At 43.2% G+C, this 14,496-nt stretch overlaps 1 protein-coding gene across 3 annotated transcripts in view; it reads right to left on the bottom strand.

Moving 5' to 3' along the window:
* Nucleotides 1-14,496, bottom strand: part of LOC121960073 (uncharacterized) — a 112,189-nt gene that overhangs the window by 30,638 nt on the left and 67,055 nt on the right. For all 3 annotated transcript variants that reach the window (XM_088071221.1, XM_088071222.1, XM_042509672.2), the window contains one exon: nucleotides 1,692-5,470. In XM_088071221.1, the coding sequence (XP_087927347.1) occupies nucleotides 1,692-4,624 (2,933 nt within the window). In that variant the 5' untranslated portion in view covers nucleotides 4,625-5,470. The remainder of the gene's footprint in view (nucleotides 1-1,691; nucleotides 5,471-14,496) is intronic.

The raw sequence follows: 14,496 nt of genomic DNA, 5'->3' as shown, positions 1-14,496 counted from the left end.
AATACTCTGGTTTTGGGTCATCCACCCTACGATGTGAAGAGTTTTTAACCTTTTAAATGTGGAATGTGTTGTGAAAGTTGACCCAAGAATAGTTTTACCGAAGTTAACTCTTGGGCTAAGTGTGGAGCCTTGCACTAAACCCCACTCTAGCTGAGGTTATCCTTTGACTTTTCAAGGTTAGCACCTGAAACACAGTTAAGATCATTTTGTGTGAATTGAGTTTCAAACAGTTCTCACATCAATTCTGTGAATATGTCTCTTATTTCACTGTCAAATTAAATAGTTGCGACATCATTACTGAGTGCCTAAAATGTGAGCAGTGAACCATAGATGTCATTTCAGTCTTTGACAATCCTGAAAAACAGCCCAATATTCAAACACAAGAGGCTGCACTGGTGTGGGTGTGTTGTTAGACAATGGGGTTAGGGTCCCCATTTACAACTGCACAAAAACACCCACTACCAACCATTGATATCTGGCTTTCATATTTTATTGGAAAGGTTACAACTATACCCCCCATTTTTTTAAACCAAAATCTGCGCAGGTACGTATTAAATACAGGAAAACTTGTTAAAAATAGGCTATAGAGTCCTTTCCCATTACATGTACTGTTTCTTTTTTCTGTTTTACGGTTGTAAACACTAGAAAACAATATAGATGCCAGTGAAAATGTCATAGTGTTTACTTCTTTTTTGATCTTTTTTGATCTCTCTTTGATCTCCATCGCTGCCAATCGGAGCCAGAGCTGATAAATAACCATGACTACTGCAGAGTAACTTGACCCAAGTGTGAATGCTGATTGTAACCTTTTCCACTGCATACAAAAGCCAGATACAAGCAAATGCTAGTGGGGGGGGGGGTTTGTGCAGTGGTAAAGGGGCTTTAGCATTCCCTCCTGAGACAAATGACTCATTTAGCAAACATTTTTACTAGCCTGTAAGCTGCTTTCTAATGTTCACCAACCTGTTTTCAAGCCTGTCTGTGAATGTGACGCACCAGTAAAAATAGCAGAAAAACAAACTTGTCTGCTGCAGAACCATGTTCCTGGCTCTGGTCTACTGGCAATGAGAAAGCATACGCTCACTAATTTTGGTGGAAGAGTAACAGAAATGCAATCCCGAACAGGCGGTTTGAGAAGTAGAGTCATGAATCTGAAGGCTTATCAGAGGCCAAAATACTGAGCAGTAGTTTAAAATACTATGAGACAGGATTTTATAAGAGACTGTTATCTGCTTTCATGATGATTGTAGTAAAAATACGGTTCACATTACAAAGTAATCTACCATGAATATGGACCTGTATGCATTTGATTAGCCACCAGAGCAGCAAGCTGAGCGACGTTACATTGCCTTTTTTTGCTGGAGCTGTCTGCACTCTTGGCACTCTTGGCATCTCCACTGTGTCAATGGGCTGGCCAAAGTCGGTCTAAATGTGGCCGTAGGTCAACCCAGGGCTAATTAATTTCAAGTGTGAAAAGCCTTCAGAGCAACTTATGTCAGTGGTGGCATGTTAATGATTTTATAGCAATATGGGAGGCATGCTATTTTGTAATTTAGTATGTATTATGACCTGAGAATGGTCTGACTGAGCTCAAAGGTTGTTGATTAAAAGAGATTTGTGATATGGAGTGCAGGTGTTACCTTTCAATTCCTAAAATGTTAACTGCCGAAAAAAATGAAATATTGCCTCACCCGTCTCGCTCGGCTTCCTTCTTTTCAAGGTCTTGAATGACATCCAGCAGGACCTTAATGGTGTTCTGGCTGGTCTCCAGGACCCCCTCCAGGCTGTGAAGCTGCGTCTGCAGGCTGCGAATATCGTGCAGGGGTCCGTTGGGACCCAGGAGCTTTTCTGTCACCCTGGATGGGTCCAGTTTACACCTTGCCCCAGACACCAACCCTCCCAGAATTTCCTGGACCTGTCTTAGTGTGTCAGCCTGGGTTGCAGTCAGGGGCCCAGCTGTAGGCCGCTCCCCAGAAGCAGAGCAGCCCCTGGCTCCAGAGCAGCCCTGCTGGTTTGGAGGGAGAGGGTGTTGGCTATTGGGGGTGTTGGGCCTAGCATTGGGTCCTGAGCAGAGCATTTTGTGTAGCGCCCCAAGCTGAGCCTGGGCTGAGCTGAGACAGCTGGACTTAAAACAGGCCTTGGCAGGAGAGGAGGGAGAGGACTGCTTCTCTCCCTTCATCACAGCAACTGGCGGAGTCTGAGCTCTGTGCTTCAGAGAGCTGGCTCTCTCACAGAGCTTGGGTGAGTCTGTACATTTTACATCTTCCTTTTTCTCCTTCTCCTCGTCTTTATCTTTCTTGCTGGCCTTGCTGTCTGCCCTGAGCATGGGTGTTCGGATTGCAGGACCTGGCGGATCGTTTCCCTTTTTGCGCGGTGTGTAAGGTGGAGGTGGTGGGGGAGGAGGTGGAAGTCGAATGCCCCTCTTATCCTGAGCGTTGTAGGGCGCCTGAGAGGGGGGGGTGTATGGTGGTGCAGCACGAAATGTGGAAGAATAAAGAGGAACAGCTTTAGTTGGCGTTGCACATAGCTGTGCATTTGGAAGAGTGGACACGTACGTTTTCACAAGTGGAGGCGGAGAAGTGCAAGATTTTAGTTTGGGGACTGGGGAGGAGAATGGGGTTTTGCCTGTGTTGGCAGAAGAGGTATTTTGCAGAGCTTGACATGGGATGTTGCAATGAGACACGGTTTGTATGAGGGTGGCATAAGAAGGTGTAGTAGAATTAGGATGAGAGGCATGGTGACTAACTGAATGTGTGGTAGAGTAATATGTTATGGAGGTGCAGGACAGGGCAGTCTGAGTTACAAATGTACAGGGTGTTAGATTTGAAGGCGTAGTGTTGGATTCATTGTGTGGGGGCTGATGTGTTATGTTTGGGGTGGGAGTTGGATGTCTGGTGGGCTCAAAGGATGTCACATTGGGGGTTATAGCTGGTGTAGGGGTGGAGCAGGTTAGGGGAGCAGATGATACTATGTTTGGGGTAGGGGAGGTGCAGTTTGGGGTGGGGTATGTTGGTGCAGGACTGGAGCAGACAAGAGCTGTGCTAGGGGTCGCTGGTGGCGACACAACAGTGTAATAGGGGATAGGGTGTTGGACGACAGTAGGTGCAGAAGTGGAGCAAGGAATGGTCAGTGCTATGGGTGGCGGTGGGGTAGCGCAAGCTGACTTGGCTGGAGAGGAGCAAAGTTGTTTGGCGCAGTGTTCAGGGGTCTGCGCACTTGTAGGTGGGGGAGAGGTACAGTAAGGCACAGTTGTTATTTGGGTGATAGGAGGGTCTTGAGTCGCAGGTAGGGATACTGGATGCTCAGATTGAGTTTGCATTGGTGATACCGTCAAAGGTGGGGAAGCGCAGGGGCTGCAAGTTTGTGTTTGGGTAGTGCAAGGTTCATGATTTGGAGGAGAGTGACAGGGCGAGTCTGTCTGGATTTGAGTGGTGCACTGTTCAGTGTTTGGAGGTAGGGCTGGACGAGAGTTGGCGATTTGAGTTGTGCATTGTTTGTCACTCGAAGGTGGAGATTTATGTTGACTCTCTGTTTGACTTTGTGAGGTGCAATACTTTTGAGGTTGGGAAGGGCTCTCGGTTTGAACTTGAGTGGTGCAGAGTTTGGTGTTTGAGGGTGGTGGGGAAGGACTGGGGCTTTCAGTCTGAGTGGGAGTAGTGCAGTAGTGCACTTCCTTTCCAGGATCACTTGTTGTCCGATTCAGCCGCTTCCTCCTCCTGACTACTGAGGGAGTGCTGCTTCCCTGACGCTTGGGGCCATCTCGACAGGACACAGAGGAACAGTGAAATGGCTCAGTGTTGTGAAGCACTGAAGGTGGGCAGCTGTGCCTGGAGCTTTTGACCACACTAACAGCTGATTTAATGTCTGTCCTGGAGGCTTTAGACCTCCGTTCTATCACAGCTCGGTCCCCAGGAGGACCATTCTGATCCTTGGACCCAGGCACCGACACGTGGTTGTGCGTAAGGTACTCATCTTGAGAGTCATGTTCGTCATCCCCATCCATGCCCACTGAGTCCCCGAGGCTGTGGCTGCGTGTGTGAGTGGAGGAAAGGGACTGGGGCTTTTTCAGGCATGGGGAGGTCTGGATGGCTGTGCTGGTGCTCGTGCTGGGCCTGCGTGTCATTGGCAAGGTTAGGGAGTTAGTCTGTGGCGGTACCCAGCATCGACGCGTGGGACCTGGTGTCAATGGATGAGGTGGTGCTCGGGCTAAGAAAGCAGCCACCACCTCTATAGTACTTGCCATGTCCCCACGCACAGCCCCGACCACAGAAGTTTGGCCAGGTAGACTCTGAGTCCGCAGCCTGTCCCTGTCCGTCCATGGCTTGGGGGACCTGCTGCTGTGTTTGCGAAGAGGATGTGGGCTGTCACAGTCCGTGGCAGGCCTCTGATGGCTATTGTTTTCTCCTGTTCCACTGTTGCCACTGCTGCTGCTGCCATCCTCCAGGTCCTTAAAGCGGACCTGGTGGGTGCGGTTGCGGCGTCGCTTGAGGCGGCTCTCGATATCTGGGGAGTCTCGATTGAGCAGCACAGACCGCACAGTCATTGTCCCGGGCAGCTTGTCCGCCAAGGTGCTCTTGCCGTTGGTTTGGCCCGTGAGCAAGTGGTTGGGCTCTTTGCTCACCATTTCTCTTGTGTCTCTCGCTCCCCCAACATCCACAGGCTCTGCAGGCAGTTTGATGTGGTGAAGGCCTAGTTGTGTCAGTGCGTCAACAAGGAAACTGATCTCCCCTTTTCTTTATACTCATTATAACAGTGAGAGATCTGTACAGTTGATCGACTGAGTTTCATTACAGAACAGGCTTTATAAGATTAACTTCTTTGTAGGATTGTGTGCAGCTGCTCAGGTTATCACAAATCTATACACCAAGGACTTCCTTTGCAACTAAGATTGTCCTCTAGAAAGGATGGATTACCATAATCACAGTTCAAGGTGTAGTAATATTAAGCACAGCAAGTATAAATTCAGTAAAGATCACTGTGATGAATGCTAACCTCTTTGGGTTAGCCTTTATCTTACCCTTATACAAAAATAAATGTATGCAGCATCAAATACTCTTAAAATAAGCATGTAAGAAGTGTCCATACTCTCCCATGTCTTCTGAAGTTGTGCACTTTTGCTCCTTACTTCTCTTTAACTTTCAAGGGAGACGAACTCTCGATCAGGCCGGAGAGGTTACCGGCAAATAGGCAGCGAGTACGAAAACGCAGCCTGTCCATCCTCTCTGTGTCCATCACATTGGCTTGTCTACTTGGCGGCGCCTCCTTCTCCACCTGCTTTGTCCCCTGGGGCCTCAGGAGATTGGATGGCCGAAGTATCGGATGGGTCTGCGTACTTCTCCATAATGGCCTATCTGTTTCAACTTTTCGTCCCCCCCACCCCCTTTTGATTTTATCAGTCTCTTGGTTTCTTCCTCTTCTCAGCTCTTCTCTCAGTGACTCATTCTCTCATGGTTGAAGACGGTGTGAGTTCCTGAAGAAAAGAGAGAAACAAAGGGGACTGTAATTGTTCCCATATTATTGCATTCCCACTGAAACACAATGTGCTTGTTCGTTGGGATATTGAAAGAGATATAAGATAGGCAGCTATATTAAAAATGCATGAGAGCGGGGTCAACACAGAGGGGAAGAAAGTAGACATAAATTTAGAGGAAGTAATGACAGGATGTAGGTGGCACAAGAAAAAGAGAATATAGGAAATCACTCGGTATATCATCAGTGATATCCATGAAAACAAGTGAAAAGAGATTATAATTAGAGCCCATTCACACTGGCTGAGGGGGATACTTATGAGTATTTGATATTCCTCTCTCTGTGGCTCCCTTTTTTAATGTCTGTCTTTTGTACATATGCATGACATTACTGTTAGCTGTATTGTAGCAGCAGCCCTGGTGGTTTTCAGTACTCTCCCAGCTCCTGGGTGCACACTGTGACTGTTATTCCTTATGTGAGAGTGTCTTACAGATTTTTCTTTTTCTCCATGTTTAACAGTCTGTGGCCCTGTTATCAGTCCTTGATGATCTGCCATGGTGACATCCTTTCTGATTCATCTGGTCACTGTGTGACAGTCTGTCTGCCTCGCTGTATTTAGTAGTATGCTCTCGTCACACCGATTCCGCGGCCTGTTTTTGACGATCTACGGCCTTGATACGTATATATATCACTTCCATTTCCTGTCTGAGCCACTGGCAGTCGGGCGTGATGCTGTCATTTGCCTTACACGATCTATGGATCTGTGCCTTGTTATCTCCCTGTGATAGCCTCTGACACTGACAGGCCCGGGCTAATTCTGTGCGCGAGTATGACTGGCCGTTACTCTGTTTCCCCCCTCCTCTCTTTCTGTGGGAGGGGTAATTAGTGACTCCTTCACAGCTCCCAGGTTATTTAGGGAGAGAGATACCCGAGGGGCTGCCACTTTTATTTACGTCCACTGTTTTCCTCTCTTCACCCTCTTTCTTTCACCCTGCTCTGAAGAGGAGGATCTTTGTCACAGCCGCGCCCCCACCGTCAACCCCTCTAAAAACATGGTTATTAGGATTAATTATGATTAAAGTCACAGCTGACAGAGCCTTGGGGGGGGGGATCAACCATACACACTCAGATATATTAATGGATTTGGAAACAAACCACAGGATTCCTTCTCATTTTACTTTCTTATCACTGCAGCATGTACAGATGGGCTGCAGAGGACCAAATGGGGAACACTAAAGGCTCATTTACACTCCCTTCATGTACAAAAACGGATATGTTTATCTCAAAAGTTATAAACGTCATAGGCCTCATACTTCCACGTGCCTTTTATGATAGCGCAGATATAGCCAATAGATGGCACTAAAGGGCAGAGTCAAAAGTTTCACACAACAGCAAAAGAGGCAGTGGATGAGGTTCGTTATTATGTACCTTTTAATGGAGGCAGCGTTTTAGCAGGTGGTGGTCTGCAAGGCTAATAAGTACATTGCGACAATTCTTTTCTCTTTAATACTGATTAGTGCTGTTTCAATATTTTTAAATGTCTTCGGCATCCATTACAGTCGTATCTTGCTTGAAATACACAACTCTGCCCCCGCAATCTCCAGTGGCACTGCTGTGTTTCATCCGTATATGTAAGCCTTTAGAAAACATTTACAAATACTGATAAAATTAACACAAGAGTACTGACAGGAGGCTCCGTCCGAGATTATGGGGGCAGTGCAGCAGTGGAATGTAACTAAGCACACTAACTTAAGTACTGTACTTAAATATGAATTTAAGGTATGATTACTTTACTTGAGTCTATTCTATTCATGACTCTTTATACTTAAAATTCACATTTCAACGGGAAATATTGTACTTTGTGATTCACTGCATTTATCTGAAAATTCTAGTTACTTTAAAAATCAAAATTTTTGCATAAAAAACCATACGAAGAGTTGATTAAATATGACGTTTTGTTATAAATTTTAAGAAAATGGCAACCATTTTTTGACACATACAACATTTAAGTTTTGTTTTTTTTAAACAATTTAACTTTTTGGGGTGGTTTTGTTTTCAAAGATTTTCTGCAACAGGTACTTTTACTTTTAATACTTTGAGTAAATGTTCCTGATTATACATACTTACTTTTACTTATGTAATATTTTACTGCAGGATTTTTCCTTTAACAGAGCTTTTGCATTTTTAATTCTAAAAATGATTAATATTGCAAATACAAATCAAACATTTGGTAGTCAACAAGAATAATAAAATCTTTTGCTTTGTCAGTCCACCAAACACATTTCGCAGTAATAAAGATGACTGAAGTGAGATAACCTGACTGTAAAACTGAACTTAAAAGACAAAAAGTAAGGTAATTAAATGCAATATGTATTGTAATATATGTAATCACATTACTCAGCATACCCCAGAAAGTATCATGATAATATGGTATTGGGGTGCAAAAGTGAAAAGATTCCTCAGTCCAAACGTTGCGTTGTATTTCATGGCCTAACAAACCACCGGCTTCGAAAAAGCTGCTTCCATTAAAAGGTACATTATAACGACTTCCTCAGTCGTAGCCTCATGCCCTCAGTGTCTTCTATTGGCTGTATCTGTGCCATCATAAAGGACACATGGAGATATGAGGGCAGTGACGTTTACAACATACATCTTTTTTCGTACATAAAGGGAGTATAAATGAACCTTAAGGGGGGTTGAATCCTGATCTACAGAGGCTACAAACAAAAGCAAATGTATATAAATAGCATATCACTGATGTACACTGTCCATTCGACCTTGATGATTTTGTCTCTGGATAAAAACATGTTTCCACTCCTTCTCTTTTTTCATTAGTGTCCCATTCCACTCCGGTTGGTTGTAAAAAACACTCTACTTTCAACATCCACCTTGACAGATTTTCCTCTGAGTTTCATCCACCAGTCGCAGGACCATTACCTTTACTCATTCTATGGGGTGTCATCCTGACTCTACCCTCTTTCTATCTTTCTTCCATCTTGCCTCTCTCCTTTTTTCCCTTCACCACTGTCACTTATATCTGTCCTCCTTCTTTCACTGCTACTTGCTTTACCGCAATCTCCCACCGCTGCCTTTTTTTCTTTTTTTTTTGGTTCCACATCCCCTTCCTCGCCACTCTCGTCCCGCAAACTACCTTCAGATCAAAATTTACGCTGACAGCTTAATGAATCCGGACCCTGTTAATGCTGCATGGGCTAACTCCTGTGGCTGAGGCCAGCTCTTTCCAACATGTGACATTTTCATGTTGAGCTTTATTGGCAGGACCAGAGATAAATCACCAGGCAGGAGGAGGAAGGTGTGCGACGGCATAATGCCAGCTAGGGTCGTAACTCTTTTCGGTTATTATTTAAGATTTACCACAGCCGCCTTTACTAGCTGCCTACCTCTCTGAGAAGGCTTTACTGTGAATATAGGCTCCTATCCTCTTCCCTGGGCGTGTGTGTGTGTGATGATAATTCTAAGGTCACATCTGATCTCCCTATGCTAAGCCGTGCTGACTCTGGGAAACATATCTGATGCATGCAAAACAAGAGAAGCCGAGATTGCGCAGATTAAATAATATTCTTTCAGGGATGTTGAGAACGGCATCCACGCCAATAACACACCTTTGGGCCTCACTGTGTTGAGGCGGTGGAAGGTGCTGTGGATTGAATTGTTATGTAAAGGCATGTCAGATTGGATTGTCTAGGCACGCTTAAATTTGTCAGACAGCGCTGAGATGAAGAGGAGGCACAGGGAGGAAGAGGAAGGAGTGGAGGTAGACATGCTTGGTTATATTTAGAGATGCTATGAGACACGTAGCAAACTGAGAGGAGTAGGAATCTGAATAAGTAGGAGGGAGACGAGGCGGAGGGAGACAGACAGGCGGAGGTAGGGAGGAGGCGGAGGAGGGGGGACAAGGAGCAAAGCAGGAGGGAACAACCCCTGGCAGCAGAGGAAATGTCATGGTTAGGGTTCAGTGAAGTGGTAAATCAGGAGCATCAGCGTGTCAGGGCATTTAAGGGGGAACTGGAGAGGAACTAAGAAAAGCTATATGATCAGTTATTGGCCCCTGTGAGCAAAAGGGAAGGGTAAGAGTTATACCTGCACTCTGTCAAAGGGATTTACAATGAAGTCAGCTCACAGAGCAGATGTAAATGCGCAGGAACCTTTGTGGTGTTTGCATTTTTGTCCAAAGGGATCTCAAATTCAGGAGCAACTCCTTGAGAGTTTCCTGTAGATGAATATTTTGTTGGGTAAGCATTGTGTGCAGCACAGCGACATCTCAAACAGGGGGGCGTTTGGTTTTATTTGAAACAATAAAACCAGCCAGCACGTTAAAAAATGCAGATGTAAGCCCATAAAGGACTCGGCAGGAACACAGATTTGTATGTAAACACATGCATATACAAGCAATGCTGAAGCAGAAGTCAACCACAGTCTAGCTTTAACCCTTTGAAACCTCAGCATATTGGCCCAACTTCTTTCAAAAACATGGAAAGAAGGTGATGAGCAACTTGACAAGAAATGACCAGTTTATAGGAAATAAGAAAAAAGATACAAGAAAATTACCCAAAGCAAAAAACCGGAAAGGAAAAAAAAAAGGAAATTACCTTAAAAAATGCTAAAAAAAAAAAATTAAAAAGAAAAACATAATTTTAACATAATTTTAAATATAAAGTTCTAATAATTAGAAAGATAATTTTCCGGATAATTTTCCCTATTTTTTGATCATTTTCTAATAATTCTCTCTCTCTCTCTCTCTGTTTTAGCAAATTTTCAGGTCATTTTTTCATCTTCTTTTGCTTATTTCTTGTAATTTAGATGATGGGCTTTTTTTTGCCAAGTTGGTCATGCCCTTTTCATGTTTTCAAAAGGAATCAACTACTTTACTCAGGTTTAAAAGACTTTAATGCTTTTGGAATGTGTCTGGACGCAGCACAAGAAAACTGAAGTCTATCGAGGTTTCAACGGGTTAACAAATTGTTATTAGAAATAAGTAAAAAGAAGCAAGTAAAGGCATCCTCATCCCTGGTCTAGGATCTGCTCTTAAGAAGAGAAAATTCCTTCTGTGCTGATACCCTAAGCTGAACACAGTGTTACTGATGCAGCTCCCTCTGACTGATGAAATCTTAAGCCCGATCATGCTTAACAGCAAATTAAATGACACAAACAAACACAAATTAAATTACGATTCTTAATTCATTATATACCCGAGGCAACACAGTGAAACACAACCATTGTTATTCCTGTCAGACACTTGTGTAATAGCAGCAAGATGTAAATGCTGGCTTGTTTGTTTGTTTATGGCTATGTGCTGGCATTCGGCTCGGCCAGTTACAGTCAGCCGTCACACAAAGCCATATTTCACCAGGCACTGGCTGCAGAGGAAGTATTAAATATTGAAAATCTGCATCTTTGAACAGAGAGCTGTTCTACTATTTTTTTTCTTTTCATCAAAATAAACTTATCGCTGTGGATGAGTGGGCCGACTCACATTTCAGTTATGCAGCTCTAGTGGTCATGGTTAGGGACTAGTTGGTCAAGACATTCAGCAAAATAATTCCACTTAGGAGTTCCCACAAAACTTAAAGAAACGGTTCACCCCAAAATTAAAAATACATATTTTCCCTCTTAGGTGTGCTGCTGTGTATCAGTCAGGATTGTTTTGGTCGAGATATCGGCCATAGAGATATCTGCCTTCTCCTGAATACAATGGAACTTGATTGCACTCGACTTGTGGTGCTCAAAGAGCCAAAAAAAAAGAAACAAAGAAAGAAATTTATGACCCAATTGCTCGAGATAATTCACAGAGCTTGGTGCTAGAAGTTTCATGTAGGAGCTATTTTCTTCCCACAAAACCATAAAGGCCAACTGCATCACCACACAGAAGGAAGCGTGCATCTACTGCTAGCTCATTTAGCACCACTGAGCAGCTAACATTACGTCTCAGCTGTGGATGACACCATTAATGTTTACATCTCACTCTAGGATCTATTTTCTCTCTGCCAAACTACACTTGCAACCTGTATCAATGCACAGTAGGAAACGTGCATGTACTCATGAATGAAACACTTATGCTTGTGACAGCATGATATGTAAACACTAATGTGTACTCCTCAGCTGTGCTGTAATGTTATATAGCTCAGTGGTGCTAGGTGAGCCAGCAGTAGATGCACACTTCCTTTTGCACTGTGATGAAAAGTGTGAGTCGGTGGGTGTAGTTTGGTGGTAAGAAAATAGTTCCTACATTAAACTGCTCACAACAAGATCTGTGAATTATGTTACGCAACCGGGTCATTATTTCTGGAAAGAGACACTGCTGTTGAGTTTTCAAAATGTATTTTTTGGCGTTTTGAGCACCACAAGCAGAGCGCCATCTAGTTCCATTTTATTGGAGAGAAGACAGAAATTTCAATAGCTAATATCTCCAGCACTTGGCAACTGACATAAAAACAATCTAGACTGATAAATAACACTACAACTAAAAGAAAAAAATAGTTTTGTTTGTTTCTTAATTTTGCAGTGAACTGTCCTTTTAAAGTGTCTGAATGTTGGACTTAGTCCAGATATACAACTATGTATAAGCTTATTCATCAGTTATGTGTTTACAGCATGTTTCTGCTGCCGCCAGCTGGCCCAAAAAAAAACTGGTTATTTCAGTTTTGAGCATGAACTGGTTAGTTTAAACAGTTTCTTTTTAACTAAGAGGTTTTTCATCTGATAGTCTTGTTACTTCCTTTTCCCCTCGCACACCATTTATTTTTCACGTGTATTCGACTCACTGAAAATGCAGAGAGGTGGGCGGCAATGAAGAGGACGCTGGCTAAAGAGTTTCAGATGTCACAATGAAATCTGCACAAATTACTTGAAGGTTGGTGCATGCTGGTTTGTTTTGATAGACAGTTGTATAAGTGAGCTCCTGATTTTCAGTCAGTCTAATTTTCAGAATGAGACACGTGAACTTTGGGTTGTGAATATTTTGATGCTGATAGGCTCTTAGGCTGGTTCTTTAAATTTGTGCCATTTTCAATACTCTATTTATCTAACAGCAACGAATGCAAATACTTCAAGGTTAAACATCAATGATGCTCAAACATACGCAAATGTCAGCTTGCAAAGTCACTGGCCAGCTCATCACTTAAAAGGACAGAGCGGCCAGCAACCCTTCTTGTTCAAGTTTCCTTGAAGGATGGCTGGATTACTTCTAACTTTTAGAGTTAGAGTGCCAAAAATGATTTGTTCCATCTGTCCTCTTTTGACCAAAATCCCCCGCCTAATATGAAATCCCTATATGTAGGCCAATGGATTGTGATAAGCATACTTGGCCAACTGTGAGCAAATTTGAGGATGTTTGGTTATCTGTGAAAGAAAGCCAGAGTAAACATTGTTTGCTCTCTTGCACGCGTCGTGCAGCGTAATTGTCTTGTTTCTCCGGCTGGTTAGTTCTTTTATGCTCTGGCTTTTGTCCCTCTCATTCAGAGAGGTTAAATCTTCCAGAGGTCTCTGCGTGTAAAATCAGCACTAAAATAGAACAGGTGGCATGACTGACATGTTCAGTGCACAGCTGCACGTTACATGTAGCTACAAACAGCGCGGCCCGCTCCCTGGGGGTTACTCTCTGCTGGGGCTGTCGTGCTGTAATGTTCCTGTCCAAACTAATGTCCTGAGAGTACATCATAGCGTGTTACCTATAAAGCCAAGCTGCTGTCAGTCCAAAGACAACACCTGGCCAGCAGATAGACAGTTTTACAAAGCGTGGAGAAAGACTATAAAAGTTTAAAAGAGGATTTTTTTAACATACTATGTGTGGCAGCCATGAAGCAGGGGTCAAGGACATCGAAAAATCCAACCACATCCAACCTAAAATACATGGATAAAAACAATAGAACAATTTGAAATGGAAAATTGAAAAATTAACTAACTAACTATTATTATTATTATCATTATTATTATCATTATTATTATTATTATTATTATTATTGTCCTATCATTTTTGTTGATTTTGTTATTATTAATAATGAAGATGAGGGTGATAACTATTTTTGTATTTTCGCACTTTATCATTTCTTTATGCATGTATCTGTGCATGGTTGCTTGCCTATATGTGTGAGGCTTCAATTTGCACAAAAAAACTTAAAAATACACCATGGACTTAAAGTAATGATTTGTGTGAAATATTTGTAAGATGTTGAGAGAAACATTGCATTAAAGTATTTAAGAACAAGTTTAAAAGAGGACTTCTGTTGAGTAAAGAGAGGAAATTAAGTGGTGGAGACAGAAGACTGATTCATAAGCATTGTGAGAAAAAAGGATTAAATAGGAAAGAGGAAGCTGGGAGATGAAGATAGCTGACCCCTTAAAAGACACGCTGATGAGATAAGATAAAAGGGAAATATAGTTTAGTGTAGAGCAGAGGGAGTGAGAGAGCAGGAGCGACGACACACAGGATTAACAGCACAGCACTTCTTCACGCAGCAAAATGTGCACCTGTGCGTGGTGAGTGCATGCATGTGTGTTTGATTCTGCATGCATGAGAGGGTCCATGTGCAATTACATTTGTATCATGCGTGTCGATGACAAGATCGCCGCGAGATAAGTTAATTGAGACACGTGAAGGATGTGCAAATGTGAATGTTGAAGCACATGATTGAAATGCATTAACAATTTCACACATTACTTGTAGCCTGAGCAGCATGCATTGGACCTTGCTTAGACACACACAAATCCATACAAATGGAATTCCCTCACTCAGTTCCTCCTCCTCCTCCTAAAACTTTCTGCGTACAAACCCCCACCACACACACACACACACACACACACACACACACACACACACACACACACACACACACACACACAGAGTCCTGCTCATGACAAATATGCAATGAAAGCACGCTGTTGGAATCTGCAAAGCTACATCACTGACACACCAATCTAAGCTCCTCACTCTTTAAAGCTTCTCATAAAGCTGCACAATCTCGGAAAATAACTCCCACACCTGCAGTAAAGCAAATCTCAGCATCCAAA

This window comes from Plectropomus leopardus, chromosome 20, assembly GCF_026936395.1.
Source record: "Plectropomus leopardus strain MGB_pleo_1.0 chromosome 20, ASM2693639v1, whole genome shotgun sequence".
In the NCBI taxonomy this organism is placed as follows: Eukaryota; Metazoa; Chordata; class Actinopteri; order Perciformes; family Serranidae; genus Plectropomus; species Plectropomus leopardus.
This window is presented reverse-complemented; position numbering and strand designations above follow the sequence as displayed.